At 49.0% G+C, this 24,781-nt stretch overlaps 1 protein-coding gene across 1 annotated transcript in view; it reads right to left on the reverse strand.

Moving 5' to 3' along the window:
* The window catches only part of fgl1b (fibrinogen like 1B), a 50,205-nt gene that overhangs the window by 10,825 nt on the left and 14,599 nt on the right, over positions 1 to 24,781 (reverse strand). Inside the window, exon 7 of the mRNA XM_065024021.1 lies at positions 14,317 to 14,405. Within this exon, the coding sequence (XP_064880093.1) occupies positions 14,317 to 14,405 (89 nt within the window). The remainder of the gene's footprint in view (positions 1 to 14,316; positions 14,406 to 24,781) is intronic.

Genomic DNA, 24,781 nt, shown 5'->3' on the forward strand with positions numbered 1-24,781 from the left:
CCAGCCATCCCACAGACCCATCCCACAGACTGTTACCAGCCATCCCATAGACTGTTACCAGTCATCCCACAGACTGTTACCAGCCATCCCACAGACTGTTACCAGCCATCCCACAGACTGTTACCAGCCATCCCAAAGACCGTTACCAGCCATCCCAAAGACCGTTAAAAGCCATCCCACAGACTGTTACCAGTCATCCCACAGGCTGTTACCAGCCATCCCAGACTGTTACCAGCCATCCCACAGACTGTTACCAGCCATCCCACAGACTGTTACCAGCCATCCCACAGTCTGTTACCAGCCATCCCACAGACTGTTACCAGCCATCCCACAGTCTGTTACCAGCCATCCCACAGTCTGTTACCAGCCATCCCACAGACTGTTACCAGCCATCCCACAGTCTGTTACCAGTCATCCCACAGACTGTTACCAGCCATCCCACAGTCTGTTACCAGCCATCCCACAGACTGTTACCAGCCATCCCACAGTCTGTTACCAGTCATCCCACAGTCTGTTACCAGCCATCCCACAGCCTGTTACCAGCCATCCCACAGTCTGTTACCAGCCATCCCAGTCTGTTACCAACCATCCCACAGTCTGTTACCAGCCATCCCACAGACTTTTACCAGCCATCCCAAAGACTGTTACCCGCCATCCCACATACCATTACCCGTCATCCCACAGACCGTTACCAGCCATCCCAAAGCCCGTTACCCGCCATCCCACAGACCGTTACCCGCCATCCCACAGACCCATCCCACAGACTGTTACCAGCCATCCCACAGACTGTTACCAGCCATCCCACAGACCCATCCCACAGACTGTTACCAGCCATCCCATAGACTGTTACCAGTCATCCCACAGACTGTTACCAGCCATCCCACAGACTGTTACCAGCCATCCCACAGACTGTTACCAGCCATCCCAAAGACCGTTACCAGCCATCCCACAGACTGGTACCAGCAATCCCAAAGACCGTTAAAAGCCATCCCACAGACTGTTACCAGTCATCCCACAGGCTGTTACCAGCCATCCCACAGACTGTTACCAGCCATCCCACAGACTGTTACCAGCCATCCCACAGACTGTTACCAGTCATCCCACAGCCTGTTACCAGCCATCCCAAAGTCTGTTACCAGCCATCCCACAGTCTGTTACCAGCCATCCCACAGACTGTTACCAGCCATCCCACAGTCTGTTACCAGCCATCCCACAGTCTGTTACCAGCCATCCCACAGACTGTTACCAGCCATCCCACAGTCTGTTACCAGCCATCCCACAGTCTGTTACCAGCCATCCCACAGTCTGTTACCAGCCATCCCACAGACTGTTACCAGCCATCCCACAGACTGTTACCAGCCATCCCACAGACTGTTACCAGCCATCCCACAGACCCATCCCACAGACTGTTACCAGCCATCCCATAGACTGTTACCAGTCATCCCACAGACTGTTACCAGCCATCCCACAGACTGTTACCAGCCATCCCACAGACTGTTACCAGCCATCCCAAAGACCGTTACCAGCCATCCCAAAGACCGTTAAAAGCCATCCCACAGACTGTTACCAGTCATCCCACAGGCTGTTACCAGCCATCCCAGACTGTTACCAGCCATCCCACAGACTGTTACCAGCCATCCCACAGACTGTTACCAGCCATCCCACAGTCTGTTACCAGCCATCCCACAGACTGTTACCAGCCATCCCACAGTCTGTTACCAGCCATCCCACAGTCTGTTACCAGCCATCCCACAGACTGTTACCAGCCATCCCACAGTCTGTTACCAGTCATCCCACAGACTGTTACCAGCCATCCCACAGTCTGTTACCAGCCATCCCACAGACTGTTACCAGCCATCCCACAGTCTGTTACCAGTCATCCCACAGTCTGTTACCAGCCATCCCACAGCCTGTTACCAGCCATCCCACAGTCTGTTACCAGCCATCCCAGTCTGTTACCAACCATCCCACAGTCTGTTACCAGCCATCCCACAGACTTTTACCAGCCATCCCAAAGACTGTTACCCGCCATCCCACAGACCATTACCCGTCATCCCACAGACCGTTACCAGCCATCCCAAAGCCCGTTACCCGCCATCCCACAGACCCATCCCACAGACTGTTACCAGCCATCCCACAGACTGTTACCAGCCATCCCACAGACCCATCCCACAGACTGTTACCAGCCATCCCATAGACTGTTACCAGTCATCCCACAGACTGTTACCAGCCATCCCACAGACTGTTACCAGCCATCCCACAGACTGTTACCAGCCATCCCAAAGACCGTTACCAGCCATCCCACAGACTGGTACCAGCAATCCCAAAGACCGTTAAAAGCCATCCCACAGACTGTTACCAGTCATCCCACAGGCTGTTACCAGCCATCCCACAGACTGTTACCAGCCATCCCACAGACTGTTACCAGTCATCCCACAGCCTGTTACCAGCCATCCCAAAGTCTGTTACCAGCCATCCCACAGTCTGTTACCAGCCATCCCACAGACTGTTACCAGCCATCCCACAGTCTGTTACCAGCCATCCCACAGTCTGTTACCAGCCATCCCACAGACTGTTACCAGCCATCCCACAGTCTGTTACCAGCCATCCCACAGTCTGTTACCAGCCATCCCACAGTCTGTTACCAGCCATCCCACAGACTGTTACCAGCCATCCCACAGTCTGTTACCAGCCATCCCACAGCCCGTTACCAGCCATCCCACAGCCCGTTACCAGCCATCCCACAGTCCGTTACCAGCCATCCCACAGTCTGTTACCAGCCATCCCACAGTCTGTTACCAGTCATCCCACAGACTGTTACCAGCCATCCCACACTCTGTTACCAGCCATCCCACAGTCTGTTACCAGCCATCCCACAGTCTGTTACCAGCCATCCCACAGTCTGTTACCAGCCATCCCACAGTCTGTTACCAGCCATCCCACAGACCCATCCCACAGACTGTTACCAGCCATCCCATAGACCCATCCCACAGACTGTTACCAGCGATCCCAAAGACTGTTACCCGCCATCCCACAGACCATTACCCGTCATCCCACAGACCGTTACCAGCCATCCCAAAGCCCGTTACCCGCCATCCCACAGACCGTTACCCGCCATCCCACAGACCCATCCCACAGACTGTTACCAGCCATCCCATAGACTGTTACCAGTCATCCCACAGACTGTTACCAGCCATCCCACAGAACCATCCCACAGACTGTTACCAGCCATCCCATAGACTGTTACCAGTCATCCCACAGACTGTTACCAGCCATCCCACAGACTGTTACCAGCCATCCCACAGACTGTTACCAGCCATCCCAAAGACCGTTACCAGCCATCCCACAGACTGGTACCAGCCATCCCAAAGACCGTTAAAAGCCATCCCACAGACTGTTACCAGTCATCCCACAGGCTGTTACCAGCCATCCCACAGACTGTTACCAGCCATCCCACAGACTGTTACCAGTCATCCCACAGCCTGTTACCAGCCATCCCAAAGTCTGTTACCAGCCATCCCACAGTCTGTTACCAGCCATCCCACAGACTGTTACCAGCCATCCCACAGTCTGTTACCAGCCATCCCACAGACTGTTACCAGTCATCCCACAGCCTGTTACCAGCCATCCCAAAGTCTGTTACCAGCCATCCCACAGTCTGTTACCAGCCATCCCACAGACTGTTACCAGCCATCCCACAGTCTGTTACCAGCCATCCCACAGTCTGTTACCAGCCATCCCACAGTCTGTTACCAGCCATCCCAGAGTCTGTTACCAGCCATCCCACAGACTGTTACCAGCCATCCCACAGTCTGTTACCAGTCATCCCACAGACTGTTACCAGCCATCCCACAGTCTGTTACCAGCCATCCCACAGACTGTTACCAGCCATCCCACAGCCCGTTACCAGCCATCCCACAGCCCGTTACCAGCCATCCCACAGTCCGTTACCAGCCATCCCACAGTCCGTTACCAGCCATCCCACAGTCTGTTACCAGTCATCCCACAGACTGTTACCAGCCATCCCACACTCTGTTACCAGCCATCCCACAGTCTGTTACCAGCCATCCCACAGTCTGTTACCAGCCATCCCACAGTCTGTTACCAGCCATCCCACAGACCCATCCCACAGACTGTTACCAGCCATCCCATAGACTGTTACCAGCCATCCCAAAGACTGTTACCAGCCATCCCACAGACTTTTACCAGCCATCCCACAGACTGTTACCAGCCATCCCACAGACCCATCCCACAGACTGTTACCAGCCATCCCACAGACTGTTACCAGCCATCCCAAAGACCGCTACCAGCCATCCCACAGACCGTTACCCGCCATCCCACAGACCCATCCCACAGACTGTTACCAGCCATCCCATAGACTGTTACCAGTCATCCCACAGACTGTTACCAGCCATCCCACAGACTGTTACCAGCCATCCCACAGACCCATCCCACAGACTGTTACCAGCCATCCCATAGACTGTTACCAGTCATCCCACAGACTGTTACCAGCCATCCCACAGACTGTTACCAGTCATCCCACAGACTGTTACCAGCCATCCCACAGACTGTTACCAGCCATCCCACAGACTGTTACCAGCCATCCCAAAGACCGTTACCAGCCATCCCAAAGACCGTTAAAAGTCATCCCACAGGCTGTTACCAGTCATCCCACAGGCTGTTACCAGCCATCCCAGACTGTTACCAGCCATCCCACAGACTGTTACCAGCCATCCCACAGACTGTTACCAGCCATCCCACAGACTGTTACCATCCATCCCACAGACTGTTACCAGCCATCCCAAAGACCGTTACCAGCCATCCCACAGACTGGTACCAGCCATCCCAAAGACCGTTAAAAGCCATCCCACAGACTGTTACCAGTCATCCCACAGGCTGTTACCAGCCATCCCACAGACTGTTACCAGCCATCCCACAGACTGTTACCAGTCATCCCACAGCCTGTTACCAGCCATCCCAAAGTCTGTTACCAGCCATCCCACAGTCTGTTACCAGCCATCCCACAGACTGTTACCAGCCATCCCACAGTCTGTTACCAGCCATCCCACAGACTGTTACCAGCCATCCCACAGTCTGTTACCAGCCATCCCACAGCCCGTTACCAGCCATCCCACAGCCCGTTACCAGCCATCCCACAGTCCGTTACAAGCCATCCCACATTCTGTTACCAGCCATCCCACAGACTGTTACCAGCCCTCCCTCAGACTGTTACCAGCCATCCCACAGACTGTTACCAGCCATCCCACAGTCTGTTACCAGCCATCCCACAGTCTGTTACCAGCCATCCCACAGACCCATCCCAGAGACTGTTACCAGCCATCCCATAGACTGTTACCAGCCATCCCAAAGACTGTTACCAGCCATCCCACAGACTTTTACCAGCCATCCCAAAGACTGTTACCAGCCATCCCACAGACTATTACCAGCCATCCCAAAGACCATTACCAGCCATCCCACAGACTGGTACCAGCCATCCCAAAGACCGTTGAAAGCCATCCCACAGACTGTTACCGGTCATCCCACGGGCTGTTACCAGCCATCCCACAGACTGTTACTAGCCATCCCACAGACTGTTACCAGCCATCCCACAGACTGTTACCAGCCATCCCACAGACTGTTACCAGCCATCCCACAGACCGCTACCAGCCATCCCAAAGACCGCTACCAGCCATCCCACAGACTGTTACCAGTCATCCCACAGACTGTTACCAGCCATCCCAAAGCCCGTTACCAGCCATCCCACAGACTGTTACCAGCGATCCCACAGACCGTTACCAGCCATCCCAAAGCCCGTTACCCGCCATCCCACTGACCGTTACCCGCCATCCCACAGACCCATCCCACAGACTGTTACCAGCCATCCCACAGACTGTTACCAGCCATCCAACAGACTGTTACCAGCCATGCCACAGACTGTTACCAGCCATCCCACAGACCCATCCCACAGACTGTTACCAGTCATCCCACAGACCGTTACCAGCCATCCCACAGACCATTACCAGCCATCCCAAAGTCTGTTACCAGCCATCCCACAAACTGTTACCAGCCATCCCAAAGACTGTTACCAGCCATCCCACAGACTTTTACCAGCCATCCCAAAGACTGTTACCAGCCATCCCACAGACTGTTACCAGCCATCCCACAGACTGTTACCAGCCATCCCACAGACTGTTACCAGCCATCCCAAAGACCGCTAAAAGCCATCCCACAGACTGTTACCAGTCATCCCACAGACTGTTACCAGCCATCCCACAGACTGTTACCAGCCATCCCACAGACTGTTACCAGCCATCCCACAGACTGTTACCAGCCATCCCAAAGACCATTACCAGCCATCCCACAGACTGTTACCAGTCATCCCACAGACTGTTACCAGCGATCCCACAGACTGTGACCAGCCATCCCACAGACTGTTACCAGCCATCCCACAGACTGTGACCAGCCATCCCACAGACTGTTACTAGCGATCCCACAGACTGTTACCAGCCATCCCACAGACTGTTACCAGCCATTCCACAGACTGTTACCAGCCATCCCACAGACTGTTACCAGCCATCCCAAAGACCGTTACCAGCCATCCCACAGACCCATCCCACAGACTGTTACCAGCCATCCCATAGACTGTTACCAGTCATCCCACAGACTGTTACCAGCCATCCCACAGACTGTTACCAGCCATCCCACAGACTGTTACCAGCCATCCCACAGTCTGTTACCAGCCATCCCACAGACCCATCCCAGAGACTGTTACCAGCCATCCCATAGACTGTTACCAGCCATCCCAAAGACTGTTACCAGCCATCCCACAGACTTTTACCAGCCATCCCAAAGACTGTTACCAGCCATCCCACAGACTATTACCAGCCATCCCAAAGACCATTACCAGCCATCCCACAGACTGGTACCAGCCATCCCAACGACCGTTAAAAGCCATCCCACAGACTGTTACCGGTCATCCCACGGGCTGTTACCAGCCATCCCACAGACTGTTACCAGCCATCCCACAGACTGTTACCAGCCATCCCACAGACTGTTACCAGCCATCCCACAGACCGCTACCAGCCATCCCAAAGACCGCTACCAGCCATCCCATAGACTGTTACCAGTCATCCCACAGACTGTTACCAGCCATCCCAAAGCCCGTTACCAGCCATCCCACAGACTGTTACCAGCGATCCCACAGACCGTTACCAGCCATCCCAAAGCCCGTTACCCGCCATCCCACTGACCGTTACCCGCCATCCCAAAGCCCGTTACCCGCCATCCCACTGACCGTTACCCGCCATCCCACAGACCCATCCCACAGACTGTTACCAGCCATCCCACAGACTGTTACCAGCCATCCAACAGACTGTTACCAGCCATGCCACAGACTGTTACCAGCCATCCCACAGACCCATCCCACAGACTGTTACCAGTCATCCCACAAGACTGTTACCAGCCATCCGTCAGACTGTTACCAGTCATCCCACAGACCGTTACCAGCCATCCCACAGACCATTACCAGCCATCCCAAAGTCTGTTACCAGCCATCCCACAAACTGTTACCAGCCATCCCAAAGACTGTTACCAGCCATCCCACAGACTTTTACCAGCCATCCCAAAGACTGTTACCAGCCATCCCACAGACTGTTACCAGCCATCCCACAGACTGTTACCAGCCATCCCACAGACTGTTACCAGCCATCCCAAAGACCGCTAAAAGCCATCCCACAGACTGTTACCAGTCATCCCACAGACTGTTACCAGCCATCCCACAGACTGTTACCAGCCATCCCACAGACTGTTACCAGCCATCCCAAAGACCATTACCAGCCATCCCACAGACTGTTACCAGTCATCCCACAGACTGTTACCAGCGATCCCACAGACTGTGACCAGCCATCCCACAGACTGTTACCAGCCATCCCACAGACTGTGACCAGCCATCCCACAGACTGTTATTAGCGATCCCACAGACTGTTACCAGCCATCCCACAGACTGTTACCAGCCATTCCACAGACTGTTACCAGCCATCCCACAGACTGTTACCAGCCATCCCAAAGACCGTTACCAGCCATCCCACAGACCCATCCCACAGACTGTTACCAGCCATCCCATAGACTGTTACCAGTCATCCCACAGACTGTTACCAGCCATCCCACAGACTGTTACCAGCCATCCCACAGACTGTTACCAGCCATCCCACAGACTGTTACCAGCCATCCCACAGACTGTTACCAGACATCCCAAAGACCGTTACCAGCCATCCCAAAGACTGTTACCAGCCATCCCACAGACTGTTACCAGCCATCCCACAGACTGTTACCAGCCATCCCAAAGACCGTTACCAGCCATCCCACAGACTGTTACCAGTCATCCCACAGACTGTTACCAGCGATCCCACAGACTGTGACCAGCCATCCCACAGACCGTTACCAGCCATCCCAAAGACCGCTACCAGCCATCCCACAGACTGTTACCAGCCATCCCACAGACTGTTACCAGCCATCCCACAGACTGTTACCAGCCATCCCAAAGTCTGTTACCAGTCATCCCACAGACTGTTACCAGCCATCCCACAGACTGTTACCAGCCATCCCAAAGACCGCTAAAAGCCATCCCACAGACTGTTACCAGTCATCCCACAGACTGTGACCAGCCATCCCACAGACTGTTACCAGCCATCCCACAGACTGTTACCAGCCATCCCACAGACTGTTACCAGCCATCCCACTGACTGTTACCAGCCATCCCAAAGCCCGTTACCAGCCATCCCACAGACTGTTACCAGCGATCCCACAGACCGTTACCAGCCATCCCAAAGCCCGTTACCCGCCATCCCACTGACCGTTCCCCGCCATCCCACAGACCCATCCCACAGACTGTTACCATCCATCCCACAGACTGTTACCAGCCATCCAACAGACTGTTACCAGCCATGCCACAGACTGTTACCAGCCATCCCACAGACCCATCCCACAGACTGTGACCAGCCATCCCACAGACTGTTACTAGCCATCCCACAGACTGTTACCAGTCATCCCACAAGACTGTTACCAGCCATCCCACAGACTGTTACCAGTCATCCCACAGACTGTTACCAGCCATCCGTCAGACTGTTACCAGTCATCCCACAGACCGTTACCAGCCATCCCAAAGTCTGTTACCAGCCATTCCACAGACTGTTACCAGCCATCCCAAAGACTGTTACCAGCCATCCCACAGACTGTTACCAGCCATCCCACAGACTGTTACCAGCCATCCCAAAGACCGTTACCAGCCATCCCACAGACTGTTACCAGTCATCCCACAGACTGTTACCAGCGATCCCACAGACTGTGACCAGCCATCCCACAGACCGTTACCAGCCATCCCAAAGACCGCTACCAGCCATCCCACAGACTGTTACCAGCCATCCCACAGACTGTTACCAGCCATCCCACAGACTGTTACCAGCCATCCCAAAGTCTGTTACCAGTCATCCCACAGACTGTTACCAGCCATCCCACAGACTGTTACCAGCCATCCCAAAGACCGCTAAAAGCCATCCCACAGACTGTTACCAGTCATCCCACAGACTGTGACCAGCCATCCCACAGACTGTTACCAGCCATCCCACAGACTGTTACCAGCCATCCCACAGACTGTTACCAGCCATCCCACTGACTGTTACCAGCCATCCCAAAGCCCGTTACCAGCCATCCCACAGACTGTTACCAGCGATCCCACAGACCGTTACCAGCCATCCCAAAGCCCGTTACCCGCCATCCCACTGACCGTTCCCCGCCATCCCACAGACCCATCCCACAGACTGTTACCATCCATCCCACAGACTGTTACCAGCCATCCAACAGACTGTTACCAGCCATGCCACAGACTGTTACCAGCCATCCCACAGACCCATCCCACAGACTGTGACCAGCCATCCCACAGACTGTTACTAGCCATCCCACAGACTGTTACCAGTCATCCCACAAGACTGTTACCAGCCATCCCACAGACTGTTACCAGTCATCCCACAGACTGTTACCAGCCATCCGTCAGACTGTTACCAGTCATCCCACAGACCGTTACCAGCCATCCCAAAGTCTGTTACCAGCCATTCCACAGACTGTTACCAGCCATCCCAAAGACTGTTACCAGCCATCCCACAGACTTTTACCAGCCATCCCAAAGACTGTTACCAGCCATCCCACAGACTGTTACCAGCCATCCCACAGACTGTTACCAGCCATCCCAAAGACCGCTAAAAGCCATCCCACAGACTGTTACCAGTCATCCCACAGACTGTTACCAGCCATCCCACAGACTGTGACCAGCCATCCCACAGACTGTTACCAGCCATCCCACAGACTGTTACCAGCCATCCCACAGACTGTTACCAGCCATCCCAAAGACCGTTACCAGCCATCCCACAGACTGTTACCAGTCATCCCACAGACTGTTACCAGCGATCCCACTGACCGTTACCCGCCATCCCAAAGCCCGTTACCCGCCATCCCACTGACCGTTACCCGCCATCCCACAGACCCATCCCACAGACTGTTACCAGCCATCCCACAGACTGTTACCAGCCATCCAACAGACTGTTACCAGCCATGCCACAGACTGTTACCAGCCATCCCACAGACCCATCCCACAGACTGTTACCAGTCATCCCACAAGACTGTTACCAGCCATCCGTCAGACTGTTACCAGTCATCCCACAGACCGTTACCAGCCATCCCACAGACCATTACCAGCCATCCCAAAGTCTGTTACCAGCCATCCCACAAACTGTTACCAGCCATCCCAAAGACTGTTACCAGCCATCCCACAGACTTTTACCAGCCATCCCAAAGACTGTTACCAGCCATCCCACAGACTGTTACCAGCCATCCCACAGACTGTTACCAGCCATCCCACAGACTGTTACCAGCCATCCCAAAGACCGCTAAAAGCCATCCCACAGACTGTTACCAGTCATCCCACAGACTGTTACCAGCCATCCCACAGACTGTTACCAGCCATCCCACAGACTGTTACCAGCCATCCCACAGACTGTTACCAGCCATCCCAAAGACCATTACCAGCCATCCCACAGACTGTTACCAGTCATCCCACAGACTGTTACCAGCGATCCCACAGACTGTGACCAGCCATCCCACAGACTGTTACCAGCCATCCCACAGACTGTGACCAGCCATCCCACAGACTGTTATTAGCGATCCCACAGACTGTTACCAGCCATCCCACAGACTGTTACCAGCCATTCCACAGACTGTTACCAGCCATCCCACAGACTGTTACCAGCCATCCCAAAGACCGTTACCAGCCATCCCACAGACCCATCCCACAGACTGTTACCAGCCATCCCATAGACTGTTACCAGTCATCCCACAGACTGTTACCAGCCATCCCACAGACTGTTACCAGCCATCCCACAGACTGTTACCAGCCATCCCACAGACTGTTACCAGCCATCCCACAGACTGTTACCAGACATCCCAAAGACCGTTACCAGCCATCCCAAAGACTGTTACCAGCCATCCCACAGACTGTTACCAGCCATCCCACAGACTGTTACCAGCCATCCCAAAGACCGTTACCAGCCATCCCACAGACTGTTACCAGTCATCCCACAGACTGTTACCAGCGATCCCACAGACTGTGACCAGCCATCCCACAGACTGTTACCAGCCATCCCACAGACCCATCCCACAGACTGTGACCAGCCATCCCACAGACCGTTACCAGCCATCCCAAAGACCGCTACCAGCCATCCCACAGACTGTTACCAGCCATCCCACAGACTGTTACCAGCCATCCCACAGACTGTTACCAGCCATCCCAAAGTCTGTTACCAGTCATCCCACAGACTGTTACCAGCCATCCCACAGACTGTTACCAGCCATCCCAAAGACCGCTAAAAGCCATCCCACAGACTGTTACCAGTCATCCCACAGACTGTGACCAGCCATCCCACAGACTGTTACCAGCCATCCCACAGACTGTTACCAGCCATCCCACAGACTGTTACCAGCCATCCCACTGACTGTTACCAGCCATCCCAAAGCCCGTTACCAGCCATCCCACAGACTGTTACCAGCGATCCCACAGACCGTTACCAGCCATCCCAAAGCCCGTTACCCGCCATCCCACTGACCGTTCCCCGCCATCCCACAGACCCATCCCACAGACTGTTACCATCCATCCCACAGACTGTTACCAGCCATCCAACAGACTGTTACCAGCCATGCCACAGACTGTTACCAGCCATCCCACAGACCCATCCCACAGACTGTGACCAGCCATCCCACAGACTGTTACTAGCCATCCCACAGACTGTTACCAGTCATCCCACAAGACTGTTACCAGCCATCCCACAGACTGTTACCAGTCATCCCACAGACTGTTACCAGCCATCCGTCAGACTGTTACCAGTCATCCCACAGACCGTTACCAGCCATCCCAAAGTCTGTTACCAGCCATTCCACAGACTGTTACCAGCCATCCCAAAGACTGTTACCAGCCATCCCACAGACTTTTACCAGCCATCCCAAAGACTGTTACCAGCCATCCCACAGACTGTTACCAGCCATCCCACAGACTGTTACCAGCCATCCCACAGACCGCTAAAAGCCATCCCACAGACTGTTACCAGTCATCCCACAGACTGTTACCAGCCATCCCACAGACTGTGACCAGCCATCCCACAGACTGTTACCAGCCATCCCACAGACTGTTACCAGCCATCCCACAGACTGTTACCAGCCATCCCAAAGACCGTTACCAGCCATCCCACAGACTGTTACCAGTCATCCCACAGACTGTTACCAGCGATCCCACAGACTGTGACCAGCCATCCCACAGACTGTGACCAGCCATCCCACAGACCCATCCCACAGACTGTGACCAGCCATCCCACAGACTGTTACTAGCGATCCCACAGACTGTTACCAGCCATCCCACAGACTGTTACCAGCCATTCCACAGACTGTTACCAGCCATCCCACAGACTGTTACCAGCCATCCCAAAGACCGTTACCAGCCATCCCACAGACCGTTACCAGTCATCCCACAGACTGTTACCAGCCATCCCACAGACTGTTAACAGTCATCCCACAGACTGTTACCAGCCATCCCACAGACTGTTACCAGCCATTCCACAGACTGTTACCAGCCATCCCAAAGACTGTTACCAGCCATCCCACAGACTTTTACCAGCCATCCCAAAGACTGTTACCAGCCATCCCACAGACTGTTACCAGCCATCCCACAGACTGTTACCAGCCATCCCACAGACTGTTACCAGCCATCCCAAAGACCGCTAAAAGCCATCCCACAGACTGTTACCAGTCATCCCACAGACTGTTATCAGCCATCCCACAGACTGTGACCAGCCATCCCACAGACTGTTACCAGTCATCCCACAGACTGTTACCAGCGATCCCACAGACTGTGACCAGCCATCCCACAGACTGTGACCAGCCATCCCACAGACCCATCCCACAGACTGTTACCAGCCATCCCACAGACTGTTACTAGCGATCCCACAGACTATTACCAGCCATCCCACAGACTGTTACCAGCCATTCCACAGACTGTTACCAGCCATCCCACAGACTGTTACCAGCCATCCCAAAGACCGTTACCAGCCATCCCACAGACTGTTACCAGTCATCCCACAGACTGTTACCAGCCATCCCACAGACTGTTACCAGTCATCCCACAGACTGTTACCAGCCATCCCACAGACTGTTACCAGCCATCCCACAGACTGTGACCAGCCATCCCACAGACTGTAACCAGCCATCCCACAGCCCGTTACCAGCCATCCCACAGACTGTTACTAGTCATCCCACAGACCCTTCCCAAAGACCGTTACCAGCCAGTGTCTTACCTTCTCATCCCCCAGACTATACACAGTGTTCTGAGTGTCTTACCTTCTCCTCCCCCAGACTATACACAGTGTTCAGAGTGTCTTACCTTCTCATCCCCCAGACTATACACAGTGTTCAGAGTGTCTTACCTTCTCATCCCCCAGACTATACACAGTGTTCAGAGTGTCTTACCTTCTCATCCCCCAGACTATACACAGTGTTCAGAGTGTCTTACCTTCTCATCCCCCAGACTATACACAGTGTTCAGAGTGTCTTACCTTCTCATCCCCCAGACTATACACAGTGTTCAGAGTGTCTTACCTTCTCCTCCCCCAGACTATACACAGTGTTCTGAGTGTCTTACCTTCTCCTCCCCCAGACTATACACAGTGTTCTGAGTGTCTTACCTTCTCCTCCCCCAGACTATACACAGTGTTCTGAGTGTCTTACCTTCTCATCTGTGATCCTGAAGTTCTGGTAGTAGGTATGAGTCTTGGCTCCGCTCCAGTCCATCAGATCTATCTTCACCAGGTTCTCACCTCAAACCCACACACACACACACACATTATTACACACACACACAAACATTATTACACACACACACAAACATTATTACACACACACACAAAACACACACACACATTATTACACACACACACAATACACACACACACATATTACACACACACACACACATATTACACACACACACACAAACATTATTACACACACACACACACATATTACACACACACATATTACACACACACACACACACACATATTACACACACACATATTACACACACACACACACACACACATATTACACACACACATTATTACACACACACACATTATTACACACACACATATTTTTACACACACACACATACACGTTATTACACACACACACACACACACACAAGTTATTACACACACATGTTATTACACACACACACACTATTACACACACACACACACACACATATATTACACACACATATTTTTTACACACACACACATACACGTTATTACACACACACACACACACACACACACACTATTACACACACACACACGTTATTACACACACACACACACTATTACACACACACACACACACACACATACATATTACACACACATATTTTTTACACACATACACATACACGTTATTACACACACACACACACACTATTACACACACACACACACGTTATTACACACACACACACTATTACACACACACACACTATTACACACACACACACTATTACACACACACACACACGTTATTACACACACACACACTATTACACACACACACACACTATTACACACACACACACTATTACACACACACACACACGTTATTACACACACACACACTATTACACACACACACTATTACACACACACACACTATTACACACACACACACACGTTATTACACACACACACACTATTACACACACACACACTATTACACACACACACACTATTACACACACACACACACGTTATTACACACACACACACTATTACACACACACACACTATTACACACACACACACTATTACACACACACACATTATTACACACACACATTATTACACACACACATTATTACACACACACACACACACACACACACTATTACACACACACACACACAGTGGTTCCTCCTTTAAAAGTTCTGCCATACTGCACCTTGTGTGCTGCTGCAGCATTCTGTGGCACCGTTTTTAATTGTCGGCCATTTTTACCATTAATGCTAGTTAGTGCTAGTTTAACCACCAGAGGGCATCTTTGAGAAGCATTTGATAGTCTCCCATATTGGCATTACCAGAGAATATAAAACCTGTTTTGAAATAACATAGTATATGGGACTGATTTTAAGAAACTTAGCTTAATTAATTTTATTAATATTATTGTGTTTTTATTCCCGAGAGAAACGAAATCCTCAGGGTGTCCGTTAGGATGGAATGGAAAATATGGCGCTGTACAACGTGATGGTCGGGAGTAGGCTACAGCAGAAGAGGATTGGAGGATTCTAAATTGTTTGCCTTCATTAGACAACTTTGTTCCAATATTTCTGTAAATCAGTGATATTTATTCCCATAGTAATTCATTATGGATCCATAACTAAATCAACATCTACATTTTGAAAGAGTATTTTTATAATTATTTTATTTAACGAAGCATAAAGATACTGATGAAGAAATACAGTACTGTACAGTACATGCTTTTACATTTGGATAATAAAGTATTTTAAAGATATAAGCCACCTACATTTGTTTATTAGGCTACTGTGCAATCTGACAAGTAAACATAGCCTACAATACATATTGTAATAAACATGGGAAAATGCATAATTCCTTACATAAGGGAGAGCATGTGGGGACACAGGAGACCTGGGTTCAATTTCCAGATGGGGGAGTAGGCTGTCCTTGTAAATAAGAATTTGTTCTTAACTGACTTGCCTAGGTAATTAAAGGTTACACTAAGAACATAACAATTCTGCACCCTAATTTTCTAATTCTAGTCGAACCAATACCCAAACGGAGATTCAGTGAAAATAAAAAATCTCATTGATTTATCACTACCAGTCCCCATTGATTTATCACTACCAGTCCCCATTGATTTATCACTACCAGTGCCCATTGATTTATTAAGACCAGTCCCCATTGATTTATCACTACCAGTCCCCATTGATTTATCACTACCAGTCCCCATTGATTTATCACTACCAGTCCCCATTGATTTATCACTACCAGTGCCCATTGATTTATTAAGACCAGTCCCCATTGATTTATCACTACCAGTCCCCATTGATTTATCACTACCAGTCCCCATTGATTTATCACTACCAGTCCCCATTGATTTATCACTACCAGTCCCCATTGATTTATCACTACCAGTCCCCATTGATTTATCAAGACCAGTCCCCATTGATTTATCACTACCAGTCCCCATTGATTTATCACTACCAGTCCCCATTGATTTATCACTACCAGTCCCCATTGATTTATCACTACCAGTCCCCATTGATTTATCACTACCAGTCCCCATTGATTTATCACTACCAGTCCCCATTGATTTATCACTACCAGTCCCCATTGATTTATCAAGACCAGTCCCCATTGATTTATCAAGACCAGTCCCCATTGATTTATCAACACCAGTCCCCATTGATTTATCACTACCAGTCCCCATTGATTTATTAAGACCAGTCTCCATTGATTTATCAAGACCAGTCCCCATTGATTTATCAAGACCAGTCCCCATTGATTTATCACTACCAGTCCCCATTGATTTATCACTACCAGTCCCCATTGATTTATCACTTCCAGTCCCCATTGATGTATCACTACCAGTCCCCATTGATTTATCAAGACCAGTCCCCATGCTGGTCTCAGAGCAGTGTGAAACGGTGCTAAAATAGTTGTAGGCTTTTGCTTCAAATCATATTGTTTCTAACTTCAATATGCTCTTTAAATAAATAAGACCTACCCCACTTTTAACAGCACATTACTCACCACTAGTGAGACTCATGTTGCCTACGGTAGGCCTACAGTAAAAAAAGAAATTCAATGACGTGATTCTCCGCCAATAATTTCATTTAGAGTATTGGAGGATTCTGTCTAAATTAATATCTAAGGGGCATTTTATATCATTCTAAATTAATTCATAACAATAATCGCTTTGTTTAAAAAAGTAACAATATTTTGGAGTTTTCATTTTCATTTAAACTGGAGTGATTGAGAAAAAGGCAATTCTTGAACATGGGGTGAGACATTCTCACAAATGTGTAAATAAAGCCGCCAATAACTACATTTAGAGGGTTGGAGGATTCTAAATGAATATCTATTTAGAGGGTTGGAGGATTCTAAACTAATATCTATTTAGAGGGTTGGAGGATTCTAAATGAATATCTATTTAGAGGGTTGGAGGATTCTAAACTAATATCTATTGAGAGGGTTGGAGAATTCTAAACTAATATCTATTTAGAGGGTTGGAGGATTCTGAATGAATATCTATTTAGAGGGTTGGAGGATTCTAAACTAATATCTATTTAGAGGGTTGGAGGATTCTAAACTAATATCTATTGAGAGGGTTGGAGAATTCTAAACTAATATCTATTGAGAGGGTTGGAGAATTCTAAACTAATATCTATTTAGAGGGTTGGAGGATTCTAAATGAATATCTATTTAGAGGGTTGGAGGATTCTGAATGAATATCTATTTAGAGGGTTGGAGGATTCTAAACTCATATCTATTTAGAGGGTTGGAGGATTCTAAATGAATATCTATTTAGAGGGTTGGAGGATTCTAAACTAATATCTATTTAGAGGGTTGGAGGATTCTGAATGAATATCTATTTAGAGGGTTGGAGAATTCTAAATGAATATCTATTGAGAGGGTTGGAGGATTCTAAATGAATAGTACTTCCGGGTTGGAGCGAGCGGTTGGAGCGAGCGGAAAACTCGCCTCCCTGCGGACCTGGCATCCTTTCACTCCCTCCTCTCTACATTTTCCTCCTCTGTCTCTGCTGCTAAAGCCACTTTCTACCACTCTAAATTCCAAGCATCTGCCTCTAACCCTAGGAAGCTCTTTGCCACCTTCTCCTCCCTCTTGAATCCTCCTCCCCCTCCCCCCCCTCCTCCCTCTCTGCAGATGACTTCGTCAACCATTTTGAAAAGAAGGTTGACGACATCCGATCCTCGTAACCCTAGGAAGCTCTTTGCCACTGTCACGACTTCCGCCGAGGTTGGCTCTCCTGCCCGTTCGGGCGGTGCTCGGCGGTCGTCGTCACCGTCCTACTAGCCACTACCGATCCCTTTTCGTTTATCTGTTGGTTTTGTCTGATTGGTTGCACCTGTGTGTTGTTTAGTTAATTAGTGTCTGTATATAATGTAGGTTGTCCCACCCTTGTTTTGTGCGGGATTGTTTATGTTGTCATTATATTCGTCTATCGGTGTTTTTGTGTTTCTTATTCTCCGGTTACTCTGTTATCCTGTGTTGGATAATTTCACCCTGTGTGTGTTTGGGTTTACCGTGTTTGTTTTGTTCAACGGAGAATAAACTTTATATCGCTATCTGCTCTCTGCGCCTGATTCCACCCACCTTGATTAGACGTGACAGCCACCTTCTCCTCCCTCCTGAATCCTCCTCCCCCTCCCCCCCCCCTCCTCCCTCTCTGCAGATGACTTCGTCAACCATTTTGAAAAGAAGGTCGACGACATCCGATCCTCGTTTGCTAAGTCAAACGACACCGCTGGTTCTGCTCACACTGCCCTACCCTGTGCTCTGACCTCTTTCTCCCCTCTCTCTCCAGATGAAATCTCGCGTTTTGTGACGGCTGGCCGCCCAACAACCTGCCCGCTTGACCCTATCCCCTCCTCTCTTCTCCAGACCATTTCCGGAGACCTTCTCCCTTACCTCACCTCGCTCATCAACTCATCCCTGACCGCTGGCTACGTCCCTTCCGTCTTCAAGAGAGCGAGAGTTGCACCCCTTCTGAAAAAACCTACACTCGATCCCTCCGATGTCAACAACTACAGACCAGTATCCCTTCTTTCTTTTCTCTCCAAAACTCTTGAACGTGCCGTCCTTGGCCAGCTCTCCCGCTATCTCTCTCAGAATGACCTTCTTGATCCAAATCAGTCAGGTTTCAAGACTAGTCATTCAACTGAGACTGCTCTTCTCTGTATCACGGAGGCGCTCCGCACTGCTAAAGCTGCTACTGCTAAAGCTAACTCTCTCTCCTTTGCTCTCATCCTTCTAGACCTATCGGCTGCCTTCGATACTGTGAACCATCAGATCCTCCTCTCCACCCTCTCCGAGTTGGGCATCTCCGGCGCGGCCCACGCTTGGATTGCGTCCTACCTGACAGGTCGCTCCTACCAGGTGGCGTGGCGAGAATCTGTCTCCTCACCACGCGCTCTCACCACTGGCGTCCCCCAGGGCTCTGTTCTAGGCCCTCTCCTATTCTCGCTATACACCAAGTCACTTGGCTCTGTCATAACCTCACATGGTCTCTCCTATCATTGCTATGCAGACGACACACAATTAATCTTCTCCTTTCCCCCTTCTGATGACCAGGTGGCGAATCGCATCTCTGCATGTCTGGCAGACATATCAGTGTGGATGACGGATCACCACCTCAAGCTGAACCTCGGCAAGACGGAGCTGCTCTTCCTCCCGGGGAAGGACTGCCCGTTCCATGATCTCGCCATCACGGTTGACAACTCCATTGTGTCCTCCTCCCAGAGCGCTAAGAACCTTGGCGTGATCCTGGACAACACCCTGTCGTTCTCAACTAACATCAAGGCGGTGGCCCGTTCCTGTAGGTTCATGCTCTACAACATCCGCAGAGTACGACCCTGCCTCACACAGGAAGCGGCGCAGGTCCTAATCCAGGCACTTGTCATCTCCCGTCTGGATTACTGCAACTCGCTGTTGGCTGGGCTCCCTGCCTGTGCCATTAAACCCTACAACTCATCCAGAACGCCGCAGCCCGTCTGGTGTTCAACCTTCCCAAGTTCTCTCACGTCACCCCGCTCCTCCGCTCTCTCCACTGGCTTCCAGTTGAAGCTCGCATCCGCTACAAGACCATGGTGCTTGCCTACGGAGCTGTGAGGGGAACGGCACCTCAGTACCTCCAGGCTCTGATCAGGCCCTACACCCAAACAAGGGCACTGCGTTCATCCACCTCTGGCCTGCTCGCCTCCCTACCACTGAGGAAGTACAGTTCCCGCGCAGCCCAGTCAAAACTGTTCGCTGCTCTGGCCCCCAATGGTGGAACAAACTCCCTCACGACGCCAGGACAGCGGAGTCAATCACCACCTTCCGGAGACACCTGAAACCCCACCTCTTTCAGGAATACCTAGGATAGGATAAAGTAATCCTTCTCACCCCCCTTAAAAGATTTAGATGCACTATTGTAAAGTGGCTGTTCCACTGGATGTCTTAAGGTGAACGCACCAATTTGTAAGTCGCTCTGGATAAGAGCGTCTGCTAAATGACTTAAATGTAAATGTAATATCTCTGAATGTTTATAATATATGTCTATAATGAATATCTAAGGGACATTTTCTGTTAGGATCTGTGACAATATCTGAGAATAATAATAATAATCACTTTTTTTTAAACGAACAATATTTTAGAGATTTCTTTTTTCCTTTAATCTAGAATGAGCGAAAAAGGAATTGTTGAACATGGGGTGAGACATTCTCACAAATTTGTAAATAAAGGCCAGTTTCTTATTTAGAATGATTTATACATCATCATACATCACATATTTATATTCAGTCAACCAATATATCTTAAGAATATCATGGAATATAACTAAACATTTTGGTTTCTCCATGCTTGTCTCAGAGCAGCGTGAAACAGTGCTGAAATAGACATCCACAGCGGGAAGGCTATATATAACGATGTTTTTGAGAATATTTCATTTTTAAAGAAACGACAGTGAGCGATTGTAATATGAATAAAGGCCAAAATAATATTTATAAAGGACAAAATATAGCTCTGCTTAATAGCCATGATGGCGAATTCAAACAGGTGCAGTTAATACAGGTAATGAGTGGAGAACAGGAGGGCTTCTTAAAAAAAAAACAGGTCTGTGAGAGACGGAATTCTTACTGGTTGGTAGGTGATCAAATACTTATGTCAATAAAAAGCAAATTAAATTAATTAAAAATCATAGGTGATTAAATACTTACAGTGGGGATAAGTATTTAACACACTGCCGATTTTGCAGGTTTTCCTACTTACAAAGCATGTAGAGGTCTGTAATTTTTTATCATAGGTACACTTCAACTGTGAGAGACGGAATCTAAAACAAAAATCCAGAAAATCACATTGTATGATTTTTAAGTAATTAATTTGCATTTTATTGCATGACATAAGTATTTGATACATCAGAAAAGCAGAAGTTAATATTTGTTACAGAAACCTTTGTTTGCAATTACAGGGATCAAATGTTTCCTGTAGTTCTTGACCAGGTTTGCACACACTGCAGCAGTGATTTTGGCCAACACCTCCATACAGACCTTCTCCAGATCCTTCAGGTTTCGGGGCTGTCGCTGGGCAATACAGACTTTCAGCTCCCTCCAAAGATTTTCTATTGGGTTCAGATCTGAAGACTGGCTAGGCAACTCCAGGACCTTGAGATGCTTCTTACGGAGCCACTCCTTAGTTGCCCTGGCTGTGTGTTTCGGGTCGTTATCATGCTGGAAGACCCAGCCACAACCCATCTTCAATGCTCTTACTGAGGGAAGCAGATTGTTGGCCAAGGTCTCGCGATACATGTCCCCATCCATCCTCGCCTCAATACGGTGCAGTCGTCCTGTCCCCTTTGCAGAAAAGCATCCCCAAAGAATGATGTTTCCACCTCCATGCTTCACGGTTGGGATGGTGTTCTTGGGTTGTACTCATCCTTCTTCTTCCTCCAAACACGGCGAGTGGAGTTTAGACAAAAAGCTCTATTTTGTCTCATCAGACCACATGACCTTCTCCCATTCCTCTTCTGGATCATCCAGATGGTCATTGGCAAACTTCAGATGGGCCTGGACATGCGCTGGCTTGAGCAGGGGGACCTTGCGTGCGCTGCAGGATTTTAATCCATGACGGCGTAATGTGTTACTAATGGTTTTCTTTGAGACTGTGGTCCCAGCTCTTTTCAGGTCATTGACCAGATCCTGACCTGTAGTTCTGGGCTGATCCCTCACCTTCCTCATGATCATTGATGCCCCACGAGGTGAGATCTTGCATGGAGCCCCAGACCGAGGGTGATTGACCGTCATCTTGAACTTCTTCCATTTTCTAATAATTCCGCCAACAGTTGTTGCCTTCTCACCGAGCTGCTTGCCTATTGTCCTGTAGCCCATCCCAGCCTTGAGCAGGTCTACAATTTAACCCTGATGTCCTTACACAGCTTTCTGGTCTTGGCCATTGTGGAGAGGTTGGAGTCTGTTCGATTGAGTGTGTGGACAGGTGTCTTTTATACAGGTAACGAGTTCAAACAGGTGCAGTTAATACAGGTAATGAGTGGAGAACAGGAGGGCTTCTTAAAGAAAAACTAACAGGTCTGTGAGAGCCAAAATTCTTACTGGTTGGTAGGTGATCGAATACTTATGTCATGCAATAAAATGCTAATTCATTTCTTAAAAATCCTACAATGGTATTTTTGGGATTTTTGATTCCGTCTCTCACAGTTGAAGTGTACCTATGATACAAATTACAGACCTCTACATGCTTTGTAAGTAGGAAAACCTGCAAAATCGGCAGTGTATAAAATACTTGTTCTCCCCACTGTATATACTGTATATACATGCTTTGTAAGTAGGAAAACCTGCAAAATCGGCAGTGTATCAAATACTTGTTCTCCCCACTGTATATATATATATATATACACACACACCTGCTACAGTATATATATATATTTTCCAGAACATTAACCATGTGTAGGTAGATGTGGAAAGATGGATACAAATTATTTGTTGCATGTTGGGGAGGTGGGGGGGGTTCACACCTAGCTCAAGTTGGGGGGGGGGGTCAAGTTGGGGGGTGGTCACACCTAGCTCAGCTATTAGACAATTCTTTAGTAAAGGTTGAATAGTCTATTGTTTAGCTCATAGCCCATCCTGCTACGCTAGTAAAGGTTGAATAGTCTATTGTTTAGCTAATAGCCCATCCTGCTACGCTAGTAAAGGTTGAATAGTCTATTGTTTAGCTCATAGCCCATCCTGCTACGCTGGTGATAAACTAATAGTAATACTTCCTCCCCTGTCCACATGTTAAAGATTCCAATAGATACAGTGTTTTCTGCCACATTCAGTCCCAACCCCAATTAATACATTTGGCACAGCATGCTGGATGGACTAGAATGTTGAGGGTTCTAAACCTGCTCCCTGCTTGTTTCATTACATTATTATGCCGGTCTGTGAGCAAATAGCCTGGATTGTTACTCCCATCTCAATCCTCGCCCTCTTCCACATGTCATTCTCCACCTGAGTGGCTCGCTTGTGGGAGTGCTGGCAGGATATGGCAGCACCTTCGCTTGTGAGTCAAGAATTCAGTATAGCAAGTTTGTATGAAGGTCTAGTTTTTCACAGGCAAATAGTAATATGCTCTAAACTGCTCTGGTGACAAATATACTTAGCTACCCTGTATTCAATCGTCTACATGGCTGAGAGAACCTCCTCAGATTAATGCAGATGAAGGGAGTTAGATATGCATAGGAAGTGTAGCTTACTGTTTTTTATTCTGTATATATGAATGATAAATCAGCCTTTCCTTAAATCATGTTTCTAGTCTATTGCATGGTTATAATGTGAAGTCATTGATGTCCCAGGAGCAGGAGTGGTAAACACTGTTGAAGTGTATAACTGTAATAAATACATGCAGACACAGCATCATTCAGAGAATGGAGTTTGATACACCTGGTATTGGATATGACTGGAAAACAACTTGCTAAATAGCGATTTTTGTAAGTTAACTTTGTGACCAAAAAATATGCACAATGATTTGTCTCTACATTAACTAACAAATTCCTCTCAATTTTACATTTTTTGAATGATTCATTATGACGGGGTGGCAGGGTAGCCTAGTGGTTAGAGTGATGGACTAGTAACCAAAAGGTTGCAAGCTCAAATCCCCGAGCTGACAAGGTACAAATCTGTTGTTCTGCCCCTGAACAGGCAGTTAACCCACTGTTCCTAGGCCGTCATTGAAAATAAGAATTTGTTCTTAACTGACTTGCCTAGTAAAATAAAAAATATAAAACGTTAGAATTACTTACATTTACTTCCACCGTAATGTTTTTGTCAGACATCTTTGCTGACGAAAATCACCAGCGACGACGTCAAAATCGTCATTGGAGTCACTCTATATGATTAGTCATA

Source organism: Oncorhynchus nerka, linkage group LG10 (assembly GCF_034236695.1).
Source record: "Oncorhynchus nerka isolate Pitt River linkage group LG10, Oner_Uvic_2.0, whole genome shotgun sequence".
Taxonomy (NCBI): Eukaryota; Metazoa; Chordata; class Actinopteri; order Salmoniformes; family Salmonidae; genus Oncorhynchus; species Oncorhynchus nerka.